The sequence below is a fragment of the Pavona decussata genome, unplaced genomic scaffold, assembly GCF_977016875.1.
Source record: "Pavona decussata unplaced genomic scaffold, jaPavDecu1.1 SCAFFOLD_190, whole genome shotgun sequence".
Taxonomy (NCBI): domain Eukaryota; kingdom Metazoa; phylum Cnidaria; class Anthozoa; order Scleractinia; family Agariciidae; genus Pavona; species Pavona decussata.
The window spans coordinates 2,111,212-2,138,209 of NW_028145599.1; the positions used below are offsets into that span (position 1 = coordinate 2,111,212).

The 26,998-nt window shown below is 36.8% G+C and overlaps 1 protein-coding gene and 1 long non-coding RNA gene across 6 annotated transcripts; both read left to right on the forward strand.

Annotated features, from left to right (window-relative positions):
* Window positions 1-1,660: 1,660 nt before the first annotated feature.
* Window positions 1,661-26,998, forward strand: LOC146462317 (uncharacterized). Of its 5 annotated transcripts, none has more exons than XM_085085875.1 (6): window positions 1,661-1,699; window positions 1,778-1,831; window positions 2,494-2,547; window positions 4,006-4,095; window positions 24,576-24,612; window positions 25,592-26,998. In XM_085085875.1, exons 2-6 carry the CDS (start codon window positions 1,799-1,801, stop codon window positions 26,674-26,676), a joined length of 1,299 nt encoding a protein of 432 aa, XP_084942001.1. In that variant the 5' UTR covers window positions 1,661-1,699; window positions 1,778-1,798; the 3' UTR covers window positions 26,677-26,998. The 5 variants fall into 5 exon arrangements, with proteins under 5 accessions (XP_084942001.1, XP_084942000.1, XP_084942002.1 ...); XM_085085874.1 differs by lacking the exon at window positions 4,006-4,095 and adding an exon at window positions 24,213-24,302; XM_085085876.1 differs by lacking the exons at window positions 24,576-24,612; window positions 25,592-26,998 and adding exons at window positions 4,361-4,397; window positions 5,728-7,112.
* On the forward strand, window positions 12,685-17,147 carry LOC146462318 (uncharacterized). Its single transcript, XR_014857186.1, has 3 exons — window positions 12,685-12,890; window positions 13,945-14,011; window positions 16,473-17,147. It is a non-coding gene; the product is annotated as an uncharacterized LOC146462318 (long non-coding RNA).

Consider the following 26,998-nt stretch of genomic DNA (forward strand, 5'->3'; position numbering starts at 1 on the left):
CAGCAATCATTCCAGAAAGAGCAGCATGACAACACAAGGACAGTGCGACAGTTTGCTGAGGGGGACAAGGTTCTGGTTAAGAATTTTAGTCCGGGACCCAAATGGAAGAAGGCACACATTGAGAGCAGAACTGGCCCACTGTCATATACGATCAAGAGTGAAGATGGTGTGGTAACCCGCAGGCATGTGGATCTTCTCAAACGACATGACATACCCTCGAGGGAGGAGGATTACCTACCTGAGTCAGCAGTGCACGCTGAACAAAATCCGGTACCACCCACGGCAGTAGAGGAACAAAAGGATGCATCCACAGAGCCCGTTTCCATTAGCATGGAGGGGTCAAATGCAAGATCCCTGGCAAGGAGGTCTCAGCGCTCAAGGAGAACCCCAAGTTATTTAAAGGACAATGTATCTGTTTGAACATGGATTAAAGTTGCGTTTAGTGATCATTATGAGATTGTCAAGTACAGACATTACGGAACAATCAGTTACCCTTGTAGGAACTGTGTTTTGTGAACTAGGTGCGGGGAAGAAGTAGTGTATTGCGTGACGTCACGTGACATATGTTAGTGAATTGCAGATTATGCAAATACAGTATTGCTCCTCCCGCGAATACACTTCACTGGCTAATAGTGCCACGGCATGTGACCTGCAATCATTAAAAAAAAACAAATTACAGTGTAGTTTGTATCATTGTTTGGGTTCTGTTCCACTGGGACATCTGAAATAGTTTATAAGCATGAATAACTTGTTTACTGTCAGAGATAAGCTGGAGTTGCTTAAAAGTCATCGAGCCAAAGTGTTATTAACTACATGTATATAACTTGTGTTAACAACTTTTTAGACAATCTGGGAACTGACAGACAGACTGTCATCAACCACATGCGTCCCAATATACATTTTAAGTCACTCAGTAATTATTATTTTAGGAGCTACTGCCATGAAAATCAAAAAATTTATTAAACAAGAATTTTGGGCTTCAGCTGGTATATTATTCCTAACCTTAAACCGTAAGAGAAGATATTATTCTACCAACCTGACATAAGTATACCCTTAAATAGGCTACCCGAAAGTATATAAAATGTGTCCGCCATTACTCAAACAGCAACTGCTTAAGCAGAGGAATTTTGTGTAGTGGCTTCCCTCTCATGACGTCATCTTATCATCTTGGCGACATCCAAAAAGTGAGAAAAAGCAGTTGAAATGCTCAAGTTCTTCCCTTACTGTAATCGAATATGGCTCTCATTTCAGTTCTAACGAGAGGGGTAGTTTTCTTGAAGACAATTAGGGATGATTCTCAGTGAAGTAAAAGGATACGATGACATCACAATTTTCTACTCAGCCCAACTCTCCTTGTAGTTCACGGACATTTTTGTATTCTGTGATGGAGGAAAACCGAATGTGGAAATTACGCTTGAAATAGTTTAGGTTATCATTGGAATTACTTGTACTTAAAATTTGGCATGGGTAGTACTTTCTTCCTTAATGCTTTTGAATGCTGTTAGAAAAAAGGAAACTAGGTAAGATAAAATTTTGAATTACAGTAGCACTTTAATATTATGTATTTTTTAAACCTTTCAAGACTAAAACAGCCAGCTCATACTTGTGTGTACTAATGGTTGACGATTTTTTCATGACCCTTATTTATAACACAGGAAAAGATGGCCGTGATGGACAGGATGGTAGAGTTGGAGCAAAGGTTAATTGTTTTTTTCTTCTTCTTGCTTTTGTTGATGTTAGTAGAATTTAGTTTTTACCTTTTTTTCTCATTTGTCAGGGAGACAAAGGTGAAGTAGGGATGCGAGGACTGGATGGTAATCCTGGTATTAAGGTACATGTACTCATTATTGTTTTGTATTTTATTGCACATGTAAAGATGACTATTGTCTATGATTACTATCCTGCATTGAGTAAAGAAATCACTTCTTTCCACAAGTTGTCATTCAAATATTTTAGGTTCTCAATTAATTTGAGTTCTGTCTCAATTATGGGCTTAAAAATGATAGACTGTACAATTGTATAAAGAGAATGTTCTCAGGATCGTAATACGGTTAGTCCCCTGTGCAGATGCTCTTTGGGCTAGTCACGCAATCTCATAGGGGATGATTGCAATAAATTGATAAACCTGAAGACAATATGCTATAACACAGTTGAAAGTGTTTTAGGGTGCATTTGATTGACCCTACTCCAGAATAGGAATACATGCAATGATGGCAGTAACTCCCTCATAACAGGTTTTTGAGTTACTGAGTACAAATGGCTTTTTAAATTAATTATCATACATCAGCGAAAGTTTGCCCAAATGTCATCCCAAATTTAATTAATAAGAGAAATCTAACAGCTATTATTCTAACAGCTTCTTATTCCAGAATACAGTCAATGGAACGCAACCTTTGAGTGTGTTTAGTTGTCCCAGGAGTAACTAGGACAACATCTGTTCTTTTAATAATTAATTTTATTAGTAATTACATGTATTTGTTTTTCATTTTTTAGGGAGAGAAAGGTGAAGTAGGGATGCAAGGAAAGAATGGGAGTGCTTCCATGAAGGTATTTTTATTTTGCCTTTAATATTTTAAAGAAAAATTTTAACTTCGATGAAATTCTTTATAATTTTACAACTGGTAAGGTGTCATTGTTGTCATCTTCTCCTTCCAGTTCCTCTGAAAGTAAAACAGCCCCTGGCCATTGGTTTTGAGCGTTGTGCATATGACTTCACTTTCCCGGAGTTTCAGCTTGTCCACCCCTTTTCCTCACTCAAGACCATTTGCGAATCAAACAATGGCAGTAAGCGAAAACGATGTTAAAATAATCAGACTTACAGTGTGAATTTTGAGATAAAAATTGACATCATGGTACCTATTTAGTAATTGTCTATTTTCAAAATCTGAAGTAGGAAAGGATATGCAAAATTTTCATCCTTGTAGCACCTTAAAGTTTGTTGAGGCATTTGAAAAATACCGGTAGACTATTCCACAGTAAGTAATGAAGAGGCTTGAATTGAACTATAGTTCATACTGGCTGATCACAAATAACATACACATGTAATAAAGTTGCACATTCAGCTTTTTTGTCAAATAAAGAAGAACGTAGCTTGTTATTTTTGAAAAAAATAAAAGGGACCTACACAAAAGAGCCTGTACAGATGGTTGAAGGATTTCTTATGTTTACTCGACCATGAAAAGTAAAGTTAATGCTGTCTTGTTTTATTTAACATTGTGCTCACTCGAGGCAAAAGTGGGTGGGCCAGGCAAATTTTGGGGTACTAAATGTTTAATACATGTATGAATTTTTCATCGCCATGTAGCTTTCAGGGGTATTCCTCTGGTTCATTTTGCTCTCTGTGGTTTAATTATTTTTCTGCGTCTTATAAAGCTATGCAGGAATAGTTTTTGCTGTTTACGAATACAACTTCTCCAAAATATACATGGTCCATGTGTGAGAACTTCACAGTTCTAACAATGAAACCATCAGGGTTTAAAACCAGGTTTGTCCAGTTAAATGACTGCTACCTAGGTTTAATAGCACTGGCCTTCACTCATATTTGCATATGCAATATGTGATATGTGATTAAATAAACTTACTTACGGTAATTACTTACATGTACTTACATACTTAGTTATAAACTTTGAAGTAAAACCCTGATGACTCAACAGTGCCATTCATTGATAGATTGGCTCTCAGTAAAGAAAGATGAATGAACGCCAAAATAACCACTTTAACTGATCACAACATTTAAAAATGTACACAAAACAAAGAATAAAGTGATCAGAACTCAACGCAAATTCACCTTAATATGCCAAGTGCAGGGAAACACATGTGAGCGAGTATCAAGTGGGTTCTTTTTTATTCCTAATTAGTTGACAAATTGGCTCATTTTTTAACCAATCTCATATCACAGGAAAGTACAGTAAAACTAAAGCGAGTGTCAACTACTTTTGACATTCAACTGAAAATACTATAAATTGTAATTAATTTTACTGAAAATTAAGTTTTCTGTTCACTGAGGGCGAGAAAGGATCTCCTGGAGACAAAGGATCACAAGGAGAAAAAGGACAACCAGGGCAGAAAGGAATGCCGGGAACATGTGATGCAAAGGTGGTGAAATGTTTATTTTCCTTTGTTCATTCAGTATAAACAAGTGTAAGCAAAATTTAGTTGGCCTTTACTGTAATTATCCAATCTTGAAAATTTTTTCTTGCTTTGTGTATACCACTGTTCAAATTAATTGAAGCTTTAGCTAATATGCTGTTCGGTATAATAAGCCATTTTTCTGCTCAACTAAATTAAAGCTTTAGCTCATTATTTTTCTGTTCATGATATGTAGTATGACAAGTTATATTTCCTCCTTTGTGCATCTCAGGGTTCATCTTCCAGTAAATCAGCTTGCTCTTCAGCTAGTAAGAACATTTATCTCATACATTACGTTTACAATCCTATTATAACTTTGAAAACGTTGATCGCTCTCACAGAACTTTTTACGCAGTCTCATTGTTCTTAAACATATCAAACAGTTGTTTTTACTTTTTTTTCTTTCTTGAAAAATTCTAAAACTTTACTTGTTGAAGCTTTTATTCTGGATTTAATCAACGCTTCTTTATGATATTTTGACATTCGAGTTCAGGTCAATTCCATTTCCCACTTCAGATTTGGGAAACTGATTTTCTAATAGCTTCCGATTCCTGCTGCGAGAACTCAGGTTTCTCTGTTCCAGGACTGCCTGTGACAGTCACTGACTCAATAATACGATATCCGCTGGGTTCGCATAGGTCATGGAAAACCTGGAAAGTCTTGGTTTTAATTTGTTGACTATGGAAAGTCATTATGGACAAAAATTAAACAAAAAGGAACCAGGAAACACATTTTCACTCAGTAGAAATACCTTATTATAGGAAATTAACGCGAAATTTTAAAAATTCGCGTTAATTTTGTTAACGTTAATTTTCGCGTCTTAAATTAAGTGGTGCATTAATTTCCAAGACCTTAATTTCCACTATTTTCGCACCAAATTCTCGATACACTTCAGAAAGGAAAAAAAACACCGTTTTATCAGGGTGGACATCCCCGGTATGATGGACACTGTGAAGAACGCTCGAAATGTTCAGTTTTTCTGGCTTAACCCCAACGTTTAGGAACAATTCCACGAACATTGTTTGCATTTCAGATCTTTACACTAAGTGTTAAAAGAAATTTTGTTCCTGTAGTCTCAACAAATTCTGTCTTTTTTGTGGCAGTCGCGTTAATTTCCTTTATTGGGAAGTAATTTTTCCTGCAATTCACGTTAATTTAAGTCGCGTTTATCTCCAATACCTTAATTAGCACGAGCGTTAATTCCTATAATAAGGAAAAAAGTCGCTTTTTGACACTGTAAAATTCAATCGCTTTATCATGGAAAACTTGCAAAGGTCATGGATAGTCATGCGTTTTTAAAAGCCCAAAAGAGTACGAACCCTAGATATCTTTTTCACGTATTCCATTACATTGATTCCATCATTACACATACGTTTGACGCACTTCTGCAAATTTTATGCCTCGATATACATGTAGTTTTATTGGCCACAATCCTATAATGCCACATTTGTACATTGTTACACAAAACAAAGGAGTCTCTCTCTGAAACCAACAGAGGGAAGACAGGCGGCTTAATGAAATGATGCAATTATTGCAATATAACGTAAAATCCCGGTTTTCACTAAAACCTAATGACACCACCTTTTCTTTCCTTTTAAGAATGCTTCACTGGTTTTCACTTCTTTGAAAAACTTCAGGACCTACCAACCCGAGGAGCAACAGATGTGGAACATTTCACCATTGATGGAAGTCTGTTTCTTGCTTTTGCCAACTACCATGGCGACATTAGAAAGCTCAAGACAAGCTCCATGATCTACAAGATGGACAAATCAACTAAAAAATTTATTTTGTACCAGAGCCTGCAAACTAGAGGCGCGTATGGTCTTGAGTACTTTTCAATCGCTGGTAAACATTTCCTCGCTGTGGCCAGTCATTACGATGGAACCTACCTACTGGACTCGATTATTTACCAGTGGAATGGAAAGCTGTTTGTGGTCTTTCAGAGAATATCTACAAAAGGAGCGAGCCACTTCACGTTTTTCATCATAAATAGTGAAAAATACCTCGCAGTGGCAAACTACAATGATGGAAGAACCCAGTCCACAAAATCAGTCATCTACAAATGGAGCAGCGGCAAGTTTAACAAGTTTCAGGAGATAGCAACTGAAGGAGCCATAGGATGCACGGCGTTTCTAATAAACAATGACACTTTCATCGCTTTTGCAAACCATTACAACCCCCAGCAGAAGTATTCTGTTCAGTCCGCTGTGTTCAAGTGGTCAGGAGGACACTTTGTTAAACAGCAGTCTCTTCAGACTTATGGAGCATTCGATGTGAAGTCCTTTAACATCAATGGTCACACATTCCTCGTATTTGCCAATCATCACTCTGGAAGCAGCCACAACACCAACTCGTTCATTTACAAGTGGAATGGTAACAAGTTGGTTCTGTTTCAGTCCATTTCTACTCGTGGAGCCATCGCTTGGCATCCATTTGTGATCAGCGGTCAAACGTACCTGGGTTTGGCCAATCACTACGATTCCAGTCAGAAATACAACACACACTCCGTTGTGTACCAGGCCTCTGGAGCGCGGTTCATTAAGTACCAAGAGATTCCAACATACGGAGCGTTTGGTATAACGTCATTTGAGTACAAAGGTCATACTTACTTGGCAGTGGCAAACCATTACAGCCCGAAATACAACATAAACAGCGCCCTGTACAAGTGGGTGTAGAGCCAAGAACGAAAGATCTGGATCCAAGCTTAAAATAACTTATGATTAGCAGCAGAATGAAAGCTTTTTGTTTGCTGACTTATAATACACAACAGGGAAGGATTTGTTGATTTTGCAATGATGAATCAGTTTGGGAAAACGTTGTGAATAGAACAATAAAGTTAATACATAGTATTCTTGATAGGCAATCGCATAAAGTCCAAGGAATAGTGGAGATACAAAATCAGATTCGGTTAATAAGTGCTCGCCTAGTTTTGATGCAGAATTACTTTCTAGAATTAACAATAAAGCTGTGTTTGGATCATAAAACACTTGTCTACAGTTTATCACCTGAATTTTGCGTGGAAACTCAGTTCAAGAGTTTGAGTAAATCGAAAACAGCAACAAAAAAAACCAAAACCGCCTTAAGTAAAAACACTACCCTGACTTGCTGCCGGTGAGATGATAAGAAACTTTGACCGGAAACCGGTAGTAGCTAGGGTAAACAAACACAAGAAAATGTCAAATATGTCATCGTTGTGCTTACGATTTGCGTCAGTGTTTGATTGGACTCTGTCACCGTTATGGCCGGATGTTGCGGGAAAAAAAGCCTCGCTCGCGGACGAAATAAAAAGGGTTGCGGAAAAGGAACACGGTCAGAGGAAAAATAGCGCAACTTTTGGAATAATAGGGCGGATGACGGGAAAAAATATTCATAACACAGCTTTCCATTTCCGAGGCATGATGTCGTAAAACGTAAATGACTGTTTCTTGGTTTGTTGAGTAGATTAACGATGCAGAGAATGTCCAACAGTTAAAAAAATTACACAGTGGTAAAGGGAACGAAAAAGTGAGAAACCGATATATAGTCTCAGAAAAAAATCGGACCGCGAAAATTCTTGCCTCTTGGATTCTTTACTATCACCTCTATCAAAGTTATTAGGCGGTCGGAACTGAATCCTGATAAATCGTCTGTACTTAGGGAGGGTAGGGTGGAAGGGGACGCATTTACGTGGCCATTTCAGCTGTGTTTTCGCATGGCGGTGCACGCAATTTAAGGCTTTGTAGTTGTCTTGCTGCCCGAGATTGACAAGATTGTAGTTTATTGACTACAGTAAAATCGTGAATCGTTTTGAGGCTCTTTTTTTTCTTGTAGATTCAGAGCGATTTAGAACCTGTTAACTTTGATTCTGAACGTGTTCACTTTTATTCTGACCTCCTTAATCTTGAACTTTCGAAACAGAAGACGGCAAAATATCGCTGCTTGACTAACGTGACACCAACCTTTTCTTCTTAAGAACATAGCGAAGAGTAGCCAAGTTGAAACCAGGAATTAAGAAAATTTAGCTGTCACGCTAGCTGATCACGCAAGAGCAATTTGCCTTAACCTAAAATCGTTCAACATTCATTATTAGGGGTGGGGTGGGTTAGACAAGGTTCCCTGAGATCGAGGTTGCTCAGTACGGCGCTCCAGACAGATCAGTGCTCCCACACACGTACACTGTGAAATATTTCGGTCAAGTTTTCAAAATTTTGTAAGAGGTTACTGTCCTTGTCAATCGTCAACTCTGTGGCTAAAATATTTTAGGGAAAACTTACAAAGATTTTAGTCATTCCGTGGATCGGGATGCAGCATAAGGACCCTTCGCTGAAAAACATCAGTTTTCTTGTTCATTTAGTTTCACCAAAAAATGTCTTAAACCTCTGCTATTATTTTCCAATCACACATTAGTAACCGGGTGCGAGTAAGCTGGCGAAGAAGTTACTTCCTTGAAAATGATGTGTGATTCTTTCAGTTACACAGGCATTTTCGGAAAATGAAATCCGAGTCGTACCAACAGGATGTCGAACCACAGTATAACCTTCCGATTACTGGTTTGGATGCTCTACCACTGAGCTACAGGAGACTCGTGAGAGCTAAGGTCATTAAACTAGGTTCATGGGACAAACATCCTGCATAGCTCTGATTTGAATGTTGATGTGTGGCATATATATGCACAATGGGATAAATGTGATGGTATATTTTAAGGCTGGTGAATACATGAGAATGATGTATGTGTGATTCAGTCAGTGACACAGGTATACTTAGGAAATGAAAATCCCAGTTCTCCCAACAGGAGTCGAACCAATCAACTTTGGATTACTAGTTCGGAATTACTACTTTGTCCATTGTTTTAAACTTTGAATATTTTTAATAAACTTTGACCAGTTAAAATTCTCGTTGAACCAGAAGCAATTAATTTTATTTCGCTTCTGTTTTAATTACGGCGTAAATCGTCTTTGGAACAACTGGGTGTCAAAGTCTTCTATAGTACAGTAGCCTGACTAGAGAGAGCAAATATCCAGTCACGAGAATTAAGGAATGATTGATCTGTCCCCATCCCAATTTGTCAACAGAATATTAAAACGATCTTTATCAAAATACACGTGATATGTTTCAATTTCTATCTTCAAAGGAAAAAAGTGTTTCAGAGTTTTATCTACGGAGTGCTGCATAAGCGTTTAAGATACCGTTAGAATTATTATTAGAAAATTCTACTTGGAAAACATCCTGGGGTGAGCTTTGGACACATCACGAAAGAGCAAAAAATTTGCACGGATATATTTTTGTGATTCAGACGTCTTGCATGAGTGCCTCAAATATCAGTTTAAACCATGACAAAATAACCGAGTGAAAATATCACTTTCATAGGAAATGGTGTTTTTGTGCAGATAGTTAAGGCGAAAATAACCATTTTTTAGCCAAAGTACCTCTGTTTCTTGCACGTCAGTAGTGGCACACAAGTATGACGTCAACAGTTATCATATCAGACAATTTTGTTTTGACAGTGGTAAATAAGCATAGCAGAATGACTCAAACATCGTAAACAAAAGGTATTCCGTCTCGTATTTTCGTGTTCCTAATATGATGAAAAAATAATAAAGGTTAAGAGCAACACTTTTTTAACTTTACACGATCTTTTTTTATCTCTGAGTTCCTGTATGAAAATGTTTCGCTCGTTCTTCTTGTTGGCTTTGCGCCGTTGCATTCCCATACAAATCGTTATAATTCAACGGTTCTCTTATATTTAGCTTTGGCTGGCTGTACTCTTGAGCGACCCTAAAATTTCCTCAGTCAAATCGCTATAGTTGGACGCTGTCGTAAGCGACCACCTCTCGTAGGCGACCGCCACCACCTTAAGAGATGAAAGTTTTCAAATTTCGATGCTTCTTTTTCCGAACCAGTGTTTATCATTTAGTGTAGACGAGTGAAAAATAGTAATAATTAAAGTTTGTTTTGACACATAACACCACCAAATTATATTCGTTTTATCTGACTAGTGATAGCTCATACATTTCTTGACATAATTTAATTAAACAGTAATTTCATGTTTATTTGCACATTAATAAATTGGGAGTTTGAAAGAAGTCATTCCTTCAAGAGCTTGAATTTTTCAGAACCCAAATCACCATTCAACAAACGAACAAACGAACCCACAGTTGACTACCCATTGTAAAAAAAAACTGTCGTTTTATTTTTCGTAAGTAATAAAGGTTTGGTTAGTATATAAACTGTGATCAGACACAATGTACTTGCCTCAATTTTCAAGCTCAAGTACTTTAAGGCTTGGTTATTTGACCTTCAAAGACCCCCAGCAAAGATTTTAATAAACCTCTATTCTCTGTCGAGAAAAGAATTTACACTATAAAGGAAATTCTTTCCATAAACTGCAACACTTTCTCGACCGAACAGAAGTCTTCCTTAGTGTCACGTGACATTCCTTTGTTGATGACGTCACATAACTTGTTTTTGAAAATGGGGAACATTTATACTCCACAATTTTGAAAACGTTTGCCATTAAAATGTTTAGTATACCTGTGCCAACCTAATTCAGCCTTTTAAGGTGGTAATCGTTTTTTATCTTTTAAGATATTTGGACATTTGTCATGTCACGTGACCCATATTCCTTAATTGACCGTTACTCTTAAGATGTGGATATCATTACTTGCTTAGCTTCAGATAGTGAAATGACGAAACAAGGCATGGTAACTTTTCCCGTTATCATCAATTTATTCCTTTCCTTTTATTTTGGCGCAGAACGTTCTAAAAAAAAGGGTGGAAATCGATTAAATCGCCACTGAAAAATATCTTTTTCGCATTATAAACAATTAATCTAAAGAACATATAATAATAATAATAATAATAATAATAATAATAATAATAATAATAATAATAACAATAACAATAATAATGATGATGATGATGATGATGATGATGATGATGATAATAATAATAATGATGATGATGATGATGATGATGATGATGATGATGATGATGATGATGATGATGATGATAATAATAATAATAATAATAGTAATAATTTTCAATTTCCCATTTTAATTTACCTTTCCCCATTCCCAATTCCCCGTTCCCAGTTCCTCCTTTTAGTAACATCAGGTTATTTATTAATAAAATTTTCAGAACTAATTAACAAACCTTTTTGAGCGGAACAAGTCAGGCTGTTTGTTTGTCGAGTTTGAGCGTTCTACTGATCTCTCATGAAGAACAGTTCCGATTCATAAATTAAACAACAAAGTTTACTCTGGCATTGTCTCAAGTTCTTGTCCTCCACTTTTTCCTAAGTCGATTTTTCAAGTCACTTTCAATCGTCGATCCCCTGTCTCACAATCAGAAGGAGCGGCATAAGAAATGATTGCAGTCTAAGAACCGCAATAAATGAATAACCCAATAAATTTATCGGTAGGTTTTTTTCGACTCTTGAAATTGTTTCAGCCGCCACAAAATTAAAACCAAGGCTCTGAGAAGCCAACTAAATTCTTGGGTGAAGTTCTGTGAGCGATTTAGTTGCGTTGTTGATATTGCACTCAACGGAAAAAAACCACGACAATTAATTTAATAGCCAGGCAGCCTTTTTGCCACATCTGTATCGATCATATCCCTTGAATTCTTCCTGAGTAATCGGTCTTGTGTCTTAACTTTCACTTCAACAAATTTTTCTTTACGATTCATCTTAATCTACAATTATTTCACTTCGTTTTCCTGAAACATTGTTAATTTGACATGCTTGCTCCCTCCCCACCCCACCCACTTCCCCGTACAAAGATGTAAAAAAATGACACATCATCACAAAGGACAAAGTATTTTTGCATTCGAGGTCACGGTTTCTAAGCTGAAATAATAAAATTGATGGTTGACATTGATCAAAAGTAAAAGGGTTATGTATTTGGTCATTCAGGTGTAAAATACAAAAAATCAAAGAAGATTGCATTACGTAATTCACTATTGAAATCACTCAGAGTCACCCCCAGGTCACCCCCCCCCCCCCTTCTCTCCACCCTCCCACTCCACCCACCCTCCTTAATTGTTGATGTAAACATCATAAACAACAACTTGAATTTTCGCGTTCATCAGTCAAATAAACCAAAGAGCGGAAGTCTTTTTTACTGAGCTACACGTTGAATATTACCAGTTGACCTCTGAGGAGAGAGGATCAAAATGTTTCGCTTTTTCTTCGTGTTGGCGTTAGGCGTTTTCTTGGCGGGTTCTTTCGGAAAAAAGGAGAGGAAGTCTGCAAAACAGGTAACGCCTGAGAAATGAGTTGCATATATATAGCTAACAATTTTGGAAGGGGTCTGTGAAGTGGTTTCTCGCACTTTTTGTTTTTAAAAAAAAATCTATCATCGTGAATTAAAAACTCGCCTTTAAATTTTGGCGCTGTACCACTTTAAACTAAAAGTGGAACTATTTCTAGAAGGGTATATTCAATTTGAAAAAGCAAAACTTGGGAAAAACTGATTTATCCAGAATTTAGGAAATTAACTCATAGCTATCCAGTCCCCTGGGCAGTGTAGCACTCTGCGCCCTTCTCCTCTCCTCCTCCCCACAAAATTCGCTGTCCAGTCTCCACGCATTGTAGAAACGCCTGGCTAAGAATTTGTGCCGCAAAGGTTTTGAAGAAACTTACGTTTGGTTAATGTTCGTAAGAGAACAGAATTTGATCTTCAGAATACAAGTATAATTCCAACGATTTTTAGCGAGGATTAGGGGCTGCATGGTGAAAGATTGATGGTTGATAATTATACTCAGAGCGGGATTTCTCGGGCCAAGTAAGGACTGTGTAGCTACCGCAAGAAACCGTGAGAGTCACGGCATTTGTTTATATTTTTAACGTTTTATCAAGTTGTTATTTGTTTAAGAAAGGCCGGTAATTTATTTTAGGAATCGGCTTATTTAAGTAATGGTTTTCCGTAAGTAATGCCTTTAGTCTTTCGTAGAACTATCTAGAAGTTTCTAGAAAGCGCGTAATTTAAATAGCGCGCGCTCTTGCCGATCACGACACGATCACGACAGGGCACGCGACAGCGCAAATTAAGTAAAAAGTCAAACTGTTTCAGTTTTTTTTCGTCACAAGTCACAAGTCGTAAGCAAGTTCAAGAAGTTAGTAAAAGCCAAGTTAAGTGAAAGTTTTAAGTACAAGAAAGTGCAAGAAAGTAATTTAAAGTTCACCAAGCTACAGTAGAAACTATCGTTCCAGTTATTCGAAGGCAGCACCAAGGTAAATATTTTCGCTGCTTTTGTTATTACGAGTTAATGTTTCAATTAGCGTACGCGTACTTAGCGACGCTTGTAACTTAAGTTTTGCTGCTTTGTATTGTTTTCTTATTTTCATTTATATTAACGCAAGTCAATGTCACTGTACTTAGTGTTTTCATTTAGTTGTTTTTATCCATTTGCGTAAATTGTAATTTTTACCTTTTGTTTAGCGTAACAATTATTTTTCATCCGCGTAATCTTGTACAGTTGAGTAATTTGTAAACATTTTAATCTTTAGTTCTCACGGTGTTGAGAGACAAGTTGAACCTTATTAAAGTCTGGAAACATCAGTAAAAGAGACTGTGTTCTTTGCGAATCGCTGGAGCGACATACATGTAGGACTGTGCGAATTTTTGTCTACACCATACACTGAGGAATTGATTATTTTCGTTCTGGTCGGTTTGGAATTTCGTTATGTTTTAAGTGAGAAAATATTGCATTGCCTTACAATGCGATCAATCACTTGAATTGCAAACAAAGTAAACTTATAATCATAAAATTATGACAGAATCTTATCATTTGGGTGGCATACGTGTACTTGCAGTCTTTTATGTTTCTAAATTATAGACTAATGTAACCACAAGCAAATCAAAAAGCTGTGAAGCTGTTTCTCAAGCCTGTGGCTGTAAAGATGGTAAGTAAATTGAAAATCTTTATATTATTATTATGCTGAGGTACCAATCAATTCCTCTCGATCTGTTGTTTACAAGTCACTGTTGACCTTTTGATCCCTAAGGCCATCCCTTTTTTTCTCCATTTGCCATCCACGTTACCCTAGATAGGATAGCAGACTTAAATGTGGTTTTTGGGTATGTGTGCCAAACGTTTGGTATTAGGGAGTTGAATGCGTATCAAAGAGAAGTCATAGTGCAATTTGCGCAGAAGAAAACTGATGTGTTCGTAAACCTTCCAACTGGTTATGGAAAGTCACTTATTTATCAAGCTCTATCATTTGTTTACAATTCAATTCTTGAAGCTGCTGGTCACTGATTGTTGTTGTGGTTTCGCCGCTTGTAAATCTTATGAAAGACCAGGTAGACAAATTGGCAAATCTTGGAATTCTTGCTGCTTCTCTCAGTGAAATCACTGAATTATATCAAAGACGAGTTTACCCGAAGTTGGGAAACGGCTCCTGATTGGTCCGCAGTCGACGAACGGAAGTGGCTGTTCGTTTCAGCAGACGTCCGTGGGGCAGGAACGCGTGACGAACCCCTAAGAACGTCTGCGTGGGAGGCTATCCACGTCTTCATGTAGGACTAATATTTTACTGTTGTGCCTCAGTTTTGTGGCAAACTCTCTCAGCTGCAAAGTGACTCAGAACATTGTTCTGTATAAAAATGACAGAATTTGTTATTCTTAGGCAGTGACTGAGTTCTCAGTTATTTTTTTTTGGGGAGGGGGGGGGGGGGGTTGGAGGACACAATGTCATAGTTGGTGTTTGATGAATCAAAAAAGGGTGTAAATGTAGCAGGGAAAATGGAGGGGCTAAAATTTTTAGACTTTAAATAGCAAAATTTACCATAATACCAAGAGTATATACATAAAGCACCATATAAAAATATGCCTGGATAAACAGGGAAAGCATTTACAATACGTGAACTAAAAGTATATGTATAGGATTGCTTTGAAAGGTTCTTGAGTATTATTGAGGATTTCAGTAAATTTTCATGACGTGAAATTCAAATTGCGGCGTACAATGCATCAAGGGTAGAAATCAGGGCCTTTAACATAGCTTTGTTAGAATTCTCCCTGCAGTTTGGCTGAATTAAAACATTTGTTCATGACAGAATTTAAGGATGTGATGGTTTTATATCTTGTGAACTGTGTTTTTGACACCATTCTTTCTATTTTCCTTCTCCTCACCTTCTTTACAAATGGCAAATGGTATTTAATATTTAGACAGCAGAACTTACAATTCTGTTTTGTTCTCAGTCTTGTACATGTAAAAGAAATCCAGACTTTGAGGTGGCTTTGCGAAAACTCAAGATTGTGATATCTGCAAAATAAATTGACCACAATTTTGTTTAGAACAGTAAACTGTATTTTTGGAGAAACTAATTTCACCTGCCCTTTCTAGGCTTTCCAACCTCTTCATACCTTAAGGCTTTTATTGCTGATCCTGTTCTGTTTCTTCTTCCCAACTATTATGAGCTCCAGTGTTTTAATTTTCCCCTTTTTTAGATGTTTTGGTCAAAAAGGTACAATGTACAGTAAACTCTCTCATGACGACCACTTCTCGTAAACGACCACCTTATGTAAGCAACCACTTTGTAAACAATCATTTTGTTTCTCAGTTAAACACTGTTTCAAAAGCTTTCTTGTACGCAACCTCCACTCAAATTTCTTATGGGACCGCGACCACTTTTTAGGCCAGAAATTACACGTCATATTCTTTTGTTTTCTGTTTCTGGTAAGCGACCACCTAACACGCATGATCGTAAGTAAATGATTACCCAGAAGTGACAGACCTTAATCAGTTTTTAATGACGCTACCCCAGACTGCTGACAGATAATAACAGTTTACAGACAAAGAAGATGGCTATAATTAGATCTGTAGGGAAACGGGAATTCTTACAGTGATCTGTTCCAAAATGTTATACAAAGTCTCATCAGAAGAATGAATAGATATAAAAAAAATCAAATAAATTAGTTTCTATTGCCTAATGTTAGTTGCTAAGGTAATATTTTTATGCATTAGCCAAGTAATTAATCAGTCAGTATTAGGCTTATTTTGTTGACCTTTCCCGTAAGCGACCACCTCCCGTAAGCTGAAACCACTTTGTCATGCCCCAAGGGTGGTCCAGACGAGAGAGTTCACTGTAGTTGCTTGCTGCATGTAAATACCAAGGATTAATTTAATTTAGAAAATTTTGTTTAAATACTAGTAAAATAAATTGTCTTTTGATGTCCATTATCAGCTCATGAATTGTTGCAAGCAGTGGCATGAATTGTGTCTGTGGATTAAAATTATTTCTAAGAACCAGCTTTACTTGATGTATATATCCCAAGTCTCACAGTGTTTTACCCTTTGATATGTTGTGTTAAGTTTTCATCTGTCTTTTACTGTGAATAATATTTCCTTTAATTTTTTGCAGGGAAGGATGGAAAAGATGGGCAAAATGGTGTGTGTTCAATAACTTCAAAAAAAGTGTTATTAAACATAGATACCTAATGAAGGCTGCATTTACAGCCTGTATGTAACCTGAGCCTTATTAAATGTTTCAGGAATCTTTTTGTTTAGAATTGTGCTGCACAGATAACTATTGATTAAATAAATTAATGGCAGCTTTAATTTGATAGTGGCAGTAGTCGTTTTGTAATTTTCCTGACTTAACATAATTTTGCATTTTTAAAATTTAGTTGTATTTTTACTGTTAATTGCTTACATTGTTATGTTAGGTATTTATGGAAATGCATCTGTGTGTTATTGTCATGGTGCCCTGTGTGAGGTTGCTTTTAACAGCATTAAACTTGTCTTGATAAAAGCCATCCTCACTTGCTTTGGCATTGAAATTCACATACATGTAATGTTATCTTTAGGCTTATACATGTAAGTTATTTAAATATTTTGGAAATTTACATGTACAGTTGACTGCCGATGACTCAAACCCTCACTATCTCAAACCTCCCACTAACTTGAACCAAAATGAATTTAAATCTGGATTTCCCCTGGATTTTCGTTGTACAGCCTGTGCATTGACTTTAATTCGACCCTTCGTAACTTGAGCCCTCGATAACTCGAACCTTTCGCTAACTCGAAGCAATTTTCGTTTCCTTTCAGGTCATTTTCCATATAATTTTACCCTCAATAACTTGAACCGTGCTTGTTTTTGAAACCTGCAAAGTTTGCACTGCCTCAGGTCTTCTCCTGCTGCTCTACTTTGTTTTGTTTCACATTACGTTATGTTACATTCTGATTTAATTTATAATTAATTTTAGCAATACATTATTGTTCCATTTTCACTCGACTTTTCTATGATTAAATTTCATTAAAATTTACATGTATGAAGAGAAATACACTGACATTAAACAACGTCGTTTTCCCCTTATTTCCGGTCATTTGTTCTCAACTCCCGATAACTCGAACCTTTTTCAATTTTCGGGAAAGATTCGGGTTATCAGTTGTCGACTGTATGATCAATCATTATGTAATTTTATAAAGTTAACTCAGATTTCATTGTTTTCTTTATCTCAAGTAATTCCGACCATGGATGCATGCAAGCTAAGCTAGAAATTTTAATAAATGATTAGTAGAACTTCTACTTCATTTTAACTCTTCTCTTGTAAGTTTTACTATGCAAGTTTCTAATAATTATAAAATCAACTTATGTGGGTGTCAATATCATTTTGATTTATTTTTACTTTCACAGGGAAAGACGGACGTGATGGAGTGAATGGTGATTTAGTCAATTTTTTTCAAGTGCTTTTAATTAATAATGAGATGCCCTAGTAAATTTCCATTTTAATAATTATGTATAATTTAATATTGTTATTTCAATCATTGGGTGGGATGAGTACATCACAACTTATCATTGTTGGCACAAACTCAGTGACCAGACAGTAATAACAATTTAAATTATACACATGTTCAGTATAATTGGTACTTGTTCAATATAATTGGGACTAATTGGTGTTAGTGGTTATCGCCTGTTATCCGGTGTTAGAGCCAATCAGGTTTATGCTCTTCCATAGCTTCCAGACGTGATAATGTTATCCGCTAACAGGGTATCTGTAAAACGCGGACCGGATGGCTGCGGATGGCGGATGGGAAAATGCAGATGGGAAAATGCGGATGGAAAAATGCGGATGAAAAATAAAAAAAATAATAAATAAATTAAAAAAATTGAAAAAAATGAACTAAAATAAAAAGTATTAATATATAAATATATACACATTAACATTAGCAAGAAGAAAAGAATTGAATGGAAAATGACAACACCAATTAGCAAAGGACTAACGTTACCCGAAAAAAAAAAAAAGAAAAAAAAAAAAAAAAAAAACACCAGTAAACAAAGAACGGCGCTGGGAAATCAAGTAGGGTTTGTTCTAGGAAACCTTTCTTTTCGTTTGCAAGCACTCTCGCAGGGAACAAAGTTAGTCGAGTTTAAATATGCAGTTTCCAATAAATGGGATTAATTTTTAAGAGATAAAGCGCATGCAAGTCTATTTTTCTATTACGAGCAGATTGTTTCGAGCATCGACTGGATTGAAATCGGCGTTTATTATTTGACAAGAGAGCGCGTTTGTTGAAATGATACCGAGAACTCATCTCTATCATTTCTGAAGAATCGGCAACTGATGAGATCCACAAGATTAGGATCGAAACCGCGGTCTTGCCTGACCATTGCCTTAAATGCTACAGAATTTACTCACGGCCGAAGGACTAGAAGCAGCCCCTGGCCAGAGCACGTAAACACAGGAGGAAAATACTATTAAAGCTCCCGCAACACAAACCTCACAGTTACAGAGCTTAGCGGAGCGACAACAAAACACACAGCCGTAACTTAAGCGGCCTTAGCCCTCAATTTAACGCATTGCATAGCTTTCAAAGAAGCTACAATGCTTAAGAACGGATCAAGGGACAAATAACCGTGATAAGAAGCACAGCATCTTGCAACAAAAGCAAATAGCCGGGCCCGGCAATCTGACAAAATCTGCAAGATAATGTATAGTTATTACACGGTTCAAATCCTATCCTTACAACGATAAAAAGGGAGGCTATACTGTCACCAGACGCACTGAAATGAGCCATACCAAGCCTAAACTAAATGCCACAAACGGCATAAGAACGACAGTCGCTAAACGGAAACGTAACAACAAGAGGTCAAAATGACCTTTGAGATCAATTACAACACATGCGACAGTTAAACACATGGCTTTGTTCAGTGTCTATCGCGCAAATCCTCCAAATCATAGATGGCATTTCATAAGAAGAAAATCCAGCGCTAAAAGAAAATTTTACCTGGAGCACCGCTCTTTTCATAGAGAAAAGGGTGTTCTTTGGAAGACATAACCCGTGAGGGCAAAACTCTTATTTAGGCTAAACACGCACATGAGAGTCGCGCAGGCCTGTCAACCCCATTAAACCATTATAGGCTCCTGGTTTCAGTTGTTTATATTAGCTTACACTGTTGCGTTACTTACATCAAAGGACCTGCCACATCTGCCGTGGAACAAACGTTTTATTGATTATCGACGTTCGATGTCACCTCGATCTAACCGTGATTTATAAGTATGTCAATGTTGTGATTGTCACTGATAATAAACTGTTTCAGTTCATTGATTTATGTGAATCATTTGATTTCTAGGGCTATGGGGGACATCTGTTGGCCAAGCGATATAGAGGCGCTTAACTCGACCCTGAAGACTACCGACTAAAAGCAAATTGATGATTGGTTTAGTGGTCTCTTTAAGTCACAGCGCCGTTCTTTGTTTACTGGTGTTTTTTTTTTTTTTTTTTGTTAATGTGTATATTTATATATTAATACTTTTTATTTTGTTTTATTTTTTTTTTCAATTTTTTTATTTATTTATTTATTTTTTTATTTTTTTTTTCATCCGCATTTTTCCATCCGCATTCTCCCATCCGCCATCCGCATCCGCTATCCGCATCCGCCATCCGCAGCCATCCGGTCCGCGTTTTACAGATACCCCCGCTAACAAGACTGTTATAGCCAATGAGAGTTTTGTTATCCAATAACAAGATAACACAAATAACAACTCAAGTGTTAGCGGATAATATTAGTCAGTTCCACCAATAACAAGCGCTCATTACAACACATCGTTATTTGTGGCTACAATAAAGCTTACAAAATTCAAAGTCTGCTGGAGGGCACCAGCACACCTAAAATTGCTGTCCCAAATACGTGAGATTTTCAGGAAAAATAGTCCAATTCTCTTCAGATGTTGTATTCATTGGGAATGTTTAACGATACAAAAGGCAAAATGTCTTAACCATGAGGTGTTGTTCAAAATTGAATACAAGTGTAGCTATGAGTATGTTTGTTTCATCTTCTCCACTGAATAGAAAATAAATCTACTCTTGTGAAGAAATCTTTTCTCACTAACAATGGAATGATCGCATCAAAAAGATACGGCCACAGGCTCGTTTGTTTAGTCTTTTCCAATATAAAATAAAGAAATCTTTTCTCACTAACGAAAAAACGATTGTCACAAAAAGACACGGAAACAGAGAAGTAAGGATTGTTTAACTTTCTCCAGTATTAGATGTATCTGCCTCTTTGAAGAAGAAACAAACGGCATTAGCGACAACATGACACGGTTACAGAGAAGGTTCAAAGAAAGATCTCTTGTTAAGGGGCTTCTACATTGTAATCATCCCTGCACGCAATCATCTAGTGACAAGATAATGCCTAGCACGAGTGGAGAATAATCAAGTTTTGTCGCATTAACTGGGCATTTCCGTGTCACGATTACTCTGTGACGTTTATTTGGAATGAAGAACTGAAAATGTGTGAAGAAGATTATAGTGAGTCTGGCAGAAAAAGAATCCAAATTGTTGTCTATTTGCAGCAGGATATGCGATTATACCACATGTCTTTGTTCGGAGAAATTATCAATTAGTATTGACAGATAAACACCTGAACGTCTAAGCCATCGTCAGCTAATTAGGGGAATGTTAGTCGCTAACAGAATAACAGGTTTTCCGTTAGTGCGTAACCTCAGATCTAATCACCAATATTTAAGCCATAGGACGGAAAAACCTGCTAAATGAAGTGTCTACCATCCTTTGAACGCTGCAAATCACGACTCAGTTGCTTGCTTTTAACGGAATATATAATCAAGGGAACGTTAAGTTTGAAGGGCCGTCAGACAGCCGAATAAACTCTTGGGATAAACGGAACATATCGGCGGTATCAAAAAACGAACTTTATTCTGACGGTTCATTTGCTCAATTGACATTTAACTGCGTTTCGAATAGAACAAGGAGCGCCAAATGATTTTATTATACAACAGTTGCTTTTCTGAAACACAAGAGAGGCCGGATATCGCCGAACAAAACGTTCAAGCCAATTTTCGTTTGGCGCCAAAATGCGATCACTTGCCGCGAATCGTGCTCAAATTTAACAATGGCGGGAGTTATTTGTAAGTGTACTATCAAACGATATGCTTTTGCTCCGGGCAATTTCGAAGACTTTTAATGGTCTAATAAATATCGTCAAATCCACGGTTAAAATTTAAGTTTACAACACAGTAGAGCGTTTTACTTACCCTTGCCGCCGTTTTCCGCAACCAAAAGCTACGAGTTCTTTCCCCATAAACTACAATTATACGACTTCTGTTTTTCAATCGAAAGCAACTTTGAGAGTCGTACAATTTTTTTCGCTTTCGGCGGCGCGCTCTTTCTCTTATTCCAAGTGGAAAATATTCCCTGGAGTAATTGTGTGCTGCACACTAGTCCTTAATAAATATTTCTCTACCATCCAACCATGAATCTCACAGTAAACAGACCGTGATATTTAATAGGTATCTGGCACTGTATCAAGTAGACCACCCCCACTCTCTCCCCACACTCACTACCAAGGAACCTTGGTAGCTTCGAACAACTACTGAATCCAAAAAAAGTCAATAATTATTAATTATTAATAAATCAAGTAAAATTAATTAATATAAACTTAATACATGATATGAACTGCAGTTAAGTGACTACACAAGCTTATAATAAAAAGGATTAGTTCCTAAAACTGTAAAGTAGTCAGACAAGCAACTTGGCACCTTTTACTACAAAGAAATAATATTCGATATCATAATTGTAACTGCATGTTTTTTATGACACCCACATGTACGTAACTAGTAGTCACGTACTGTAGGCTTGGAAATAGTTATATAGTATAAAGTCATAATTATGGTTTTGAAGTGCTACTTCGAAGGAAATGTTTGCTTTTCTTTTCAGCTTGTTTTAACGTCAATTTAGTCACTTTTGTATTTAGAACAAGTTAAGCAAGATATAAAGTCGGGAAATGGCCAGCCAAAAACTTCTTAAAAATCTGTCTGCCATTACTCGGCGTACAGTAGAGAAACCTGCAATGATTGCCAACTCTTGAACACCGCTTATAACATAATTATTATGTTATAAGCGGTGTTCACACAACAGTTGGCTCGTGACATACAGCTGTATGCGCATCAGTTCATGGAGTTTGGCAGAGTGAGTTCTGTAAATAAATCCAGCAGTGAAATTAAGGTGTAGCTGTGTTTTCGTCTTCTTCTTCCAGAAATAAAACAGAGGAAAATTAGCCACGTTGGTTTTGAGCATTGCTCATGTGACGTTATTTCCAAGGAGTTTCAGCTACAGTGTAGATCCACCCCTTTTCCTCCCGTCTCAATGGCCATTTGCAAATCCAGTAATGGCGGACACCAAAAACCGTAAACTACGTTAAAATAATCAGACTTCCCATGTGAATTTTGAGATAAAAATTAGCATAGTACCTATTTTAATAGTACATCTATTTTCAAAACCTGAACAAGAAAACCTGAACCTGAATATGCAAAATTTTCGTTGTGTTAGCACCTTAAAGTTTATTGAGGTATTTGAAAATACTGGTAGACTATTCCACAGTAAGTAGTGAAGAGGCTAATGAGTTGAAGAAATAAAGAAGATCTTAGTTTACTACTTTCCTTAAAATGAAAGCTGGGGATGAACACAAAAGAGGTAGAGATGGTTAAATGATTTCTCATGTTTACTGACCACGAAAAGTAAAGCTAATGTCTTGTTTGTTATTTTTGCATTGTGCTCAAAAGGGGGTGGGTCGGGCAAATTTTGGGGCACTGATATTTAAAGGGAACCTCCACTCCCACAACAAATTGACGGTAAATTGTCGGAAAAATAGTGTCTCTAAATTCTAAATTTTAGTTTAAAAAGTAGAAGTGACATTCAAGTGTGCTAAAAATTAGATATGATTATTGCCTATTTTCGATTTTAAATTTCCCGGGCGCCGCCATTTTGGATTTCATGACGTCATACGGTTGCCGCTATTGTCAGTAAGCAGAAGTTTTTTTGTGTGAAACAATTGAGCAACCGTATTACGTCATGAAATCCAAGATGGCGGCGCCCGGGAAATTTAAAATGGAAAGTAGGCGATAATCAAATTCTGTTTTGTCCGACACAGAAATATTTTTCCATGTTTTCCAGCGAAATTTGAAATTGTATTGTATTTCAACAATTTAACATTAATTTATTTCAAGAGTGGAGGTTTCCTTTAATATGAATTTTTGTTCACTATGTTGCTTTGATGTTCCTCTATTTCGCTCTCAGTGGTTAATTTCTTCTGCAACTTATAAAACTTTGCACGAATAGTTTGTGCTGTATACAAATCCCATTCTTCAAACTATATATGGCTTCTGCGTAAGAACTTCATAGATCTACTGTACCAACAAAACCGCCAGCCTTTAAAACCAGGTTTTTCCAGTTTAGTGACTACCACCTGGTTTATAGCACAAGCCTGATAAAGGTAAAGCCCTGATGACTGAATGGTGTCGTTGATAGATTGGCTTTCAGTTAAGAAAGATGAAACGCACACCAGATAACCACTTTAACTAATTAAAACATATTAACTGTGGACAACGCAATGACCTGATCAGAACTCAAAGCAAATTTACGTAAATAGGCCAAGTGCAGGGAAATGAATGTAAGCGAGTCACAAGTGGGTTCTGTTTGATTTCTACTTGGTTGACAAAATAGCACAATTTGTTAACCAATCTCATATCACAGTAAAGGCAGTAAAGTATAGTAAAACAAAACCACTTGTGACATTCAACTGAAAACTGCGCCATCGCACATTGTTGTAATTAATATGAGAATTTTTCTGTTTACTGAGGGTGAGAATGGATCCCCTGGAGACAAAGGATTACAAGGAGAAAAAGGACAACTAGGGCAGAAAGGAACGCCGGGAACATGTGATGCTAAGGTGGTGAAATGTTTACTCTCCTGTCTATAGCTTGTAGTTGGTGTGAGTCTTGCCTCTTTGAAAACAACTTTGTTACACTCTTTCTTCATTCAATATAAATAAGTGCATGGAAAATTTATTTGCTGTTAATGTAATTATCCAGTCTTGAGATTGTTTACTTCCTTTGCACAATTGTACTAGTCCTCTCAACTTTTTTTTCTGCACAACTAAATTAAAGCTTTAGCTAATATGCTGTTCATGATATGTAGTATTTTCCTCCTTTGTGTATCCCAGAGTTCATCTTTCAGTAAATCAGCTTGCTGCACAACTGGTAAGAACATTTATCTCTTACATTATTTAAGCAGTCTAATTAATTAGAAAACGTTTGTAGCTTTGGAAGAAATTTTTACCTTGTGTCTTTGTTCTTAAACATATCAGACGGTTATTTTCACTGTGTTGTGTTTTTTGAAACATTGTTTGTTGAAGCTGTTTATTCTGGAATCGAGCCTCCTTATGAATTGATTTTATTATATTGGAATTCAGGTCAATTCCTTAGAAGCAACTTACTAACTTACATTAGATTTCGTTTATTTTCTTTTTGTTCAATAATTTTGGGAAACTAATATTTAAATCTTCTTCAATAAACTAGCTTTAATTCCTTCTATGAGAGATTGTAGTCATCAATTATCCGGGATGTTACAGAGACTGTCTTCTGAGGGTCACCTTTGGAGATTTTGGAGGAGTATTTAAATTTGACGAGAAGAGCCCAAGATAATCTAGTGTCTAATACAGAACATAAGAATTAACGATAAATTAGCGGTGTAAAATTCATTTCATGAGATCTTACTAGAGAATGAATTGCTGCTTTGATAATGTTGTAGTGTATGTTTTAAGGTGTATACCGAAGAACCATTTCAAAATTTTTAACTATGACGTCAAATAGTAAAACCTTTTCAAAGCAGCTTCTAACAGATTTTCTTTTTCTGAGTTTTTTTTTTAATACTTTTGGGGAAGTTAATATTTCCATGTTACAGTGTATTTATAACTTGTGTATTTAACTTCTTGTGATAATTCAGTTAATAATTCCTTATCACGTCTTTGATATTTAAATAACAAATTTCTCATTTTTTTCATCATTTCATCATTCAGATGTTATAGTTTTCAAAAACACACTTTCCCGAAACTCACAGTGACCATAAATGAAAACCAATCATACCACACGGAACAAAAAAAGCTGAGCATGAGTATTAAAAAAACCCTGCGTTTCGTCACCAAATCTCAATGACACCACCTTTTCTTTCCTGTTTAAGAATGCTCCGGAGGTTTCCACTTCTTTGAGAAAATTCAAGACCTACCAACCCGAGGAGCAACAGGTGTGGAACATTTCACCATTGATGGAAGTCTGTTTCTTGCTTTTGCCAACTACCATGGAGATATTAGAAAGTACAAGGCAAGCTCCATGATCTACAAGATGGACGAATCAACTGGAAAATTTATTTTGTACCAGACCCTGAAAACAGGAGGCGATTATCGTCTTGAGTACTTTTCGTTCGCTAGTAAACATTTCCTCGCTGTGGCCAGTCATTACGATGGAACCTACCTACTGGACTCGGTTATTTACCAGTGGAATGGAAAGCTGTTTGTGGTCTTTCAGAGAATATCTACAAAAGGAGCAGGCCACTTCACGTTTTTCATTATAAATAGTGAAAAATTCCTCGCAGTGGCAAACTACAATGATGGAAGAGCCCAGTCCACAAAATCAGTCATCTACAAATGGAGCAGCGGCAAGTTTAACAAGTTTCAGGAGATAGCAACTGAAGGAGCCATAGGATGCACGGCGTTTCTAATGAAGAATGACACTTTCATCGCTTTTGCAAACCATTACAACCCCAAGCAGAAGTATTCTGTTCAGTCCACTGTCTTCAAGTGGTCAGGAGGACACTTCGTCAAAATTCAGTCTCTTCAGACTTATGGAGCACGCGATGTGAAGTCTTTTAACATCAATGGTCAGTCATTCCTCGTCTTTGCCAATTTCTACTCTGGAAGCAGCTATAATACCAACTCGTTCATTTATAAGTGGAATGGTAACAAGTTCGTTCTGTTTCAGTCCATTTCTACTCGTGGAGCCATCGCTTGGCATCCGTTTGTGATCAGCGGTCAAACGTACCTGGGTGTGGCCAATTACTACGATTCCAGCCAGAAACACAACACACAGTCAGTAGTGTACCAGGCCTCTGGAGCGCGGTTCATTAAGTACCAAGAGATTCCAACACACGGAGCACACGATATGACGTCATTTGAGTACAAAGGTCATACTTACTTGGCAGTGGCAAACAATCACAACAGTCAGAGGAGAAAATTCAACATAAACAGCGCCCTGTACAAGTGGGTGTAGAGCCAAGAACGAAAGATCTGGATCCAAGCTTAAAATAACTTATTATTAGCAGTAGAATGAAAGCTTTTTGTTTGCTGCCTTATAATACACAACAGGGAATTTGTAAATTTTGCAGAGATTGAGTTTAAACTTTTTTTGACTGAATCAGTTTCGGAAATAGTTGTGAATGGAACAATAAAGTTATTACATAGTATTCTTGATAGACAATCGCATAAAGACCAAGGAATAGTGGAGATACAAAATCAGATTCGGTTAATAAGTGCTCGCCTAGTTTTGATGCAGAATTACTTGCTTGAATTAACAATAAAGCTTTGCTTGGATC

Coding starts and splice junctions, on each gene's coding strand:
- LOC146462317 (XM_085085875.1), top strand. CDS start 1,799: ATGCGAGGACTGGATGGTAATCCTGGTATTAAG. Junction 1,832..2,493: donor ATGGTAATCCTGGTATTAAG/GTACATGTACTC, acceptor TTCATTTTTTAG/GGAGAGAAAGGTGAAGTAGG. Junction 2,548..4,005: donor ATGGGAGTGCTTCCATGAAG/GTATTTTTATTT, acceptor CTGTTCACTGAG/GGCGAGAAAGGATCTCCTGG.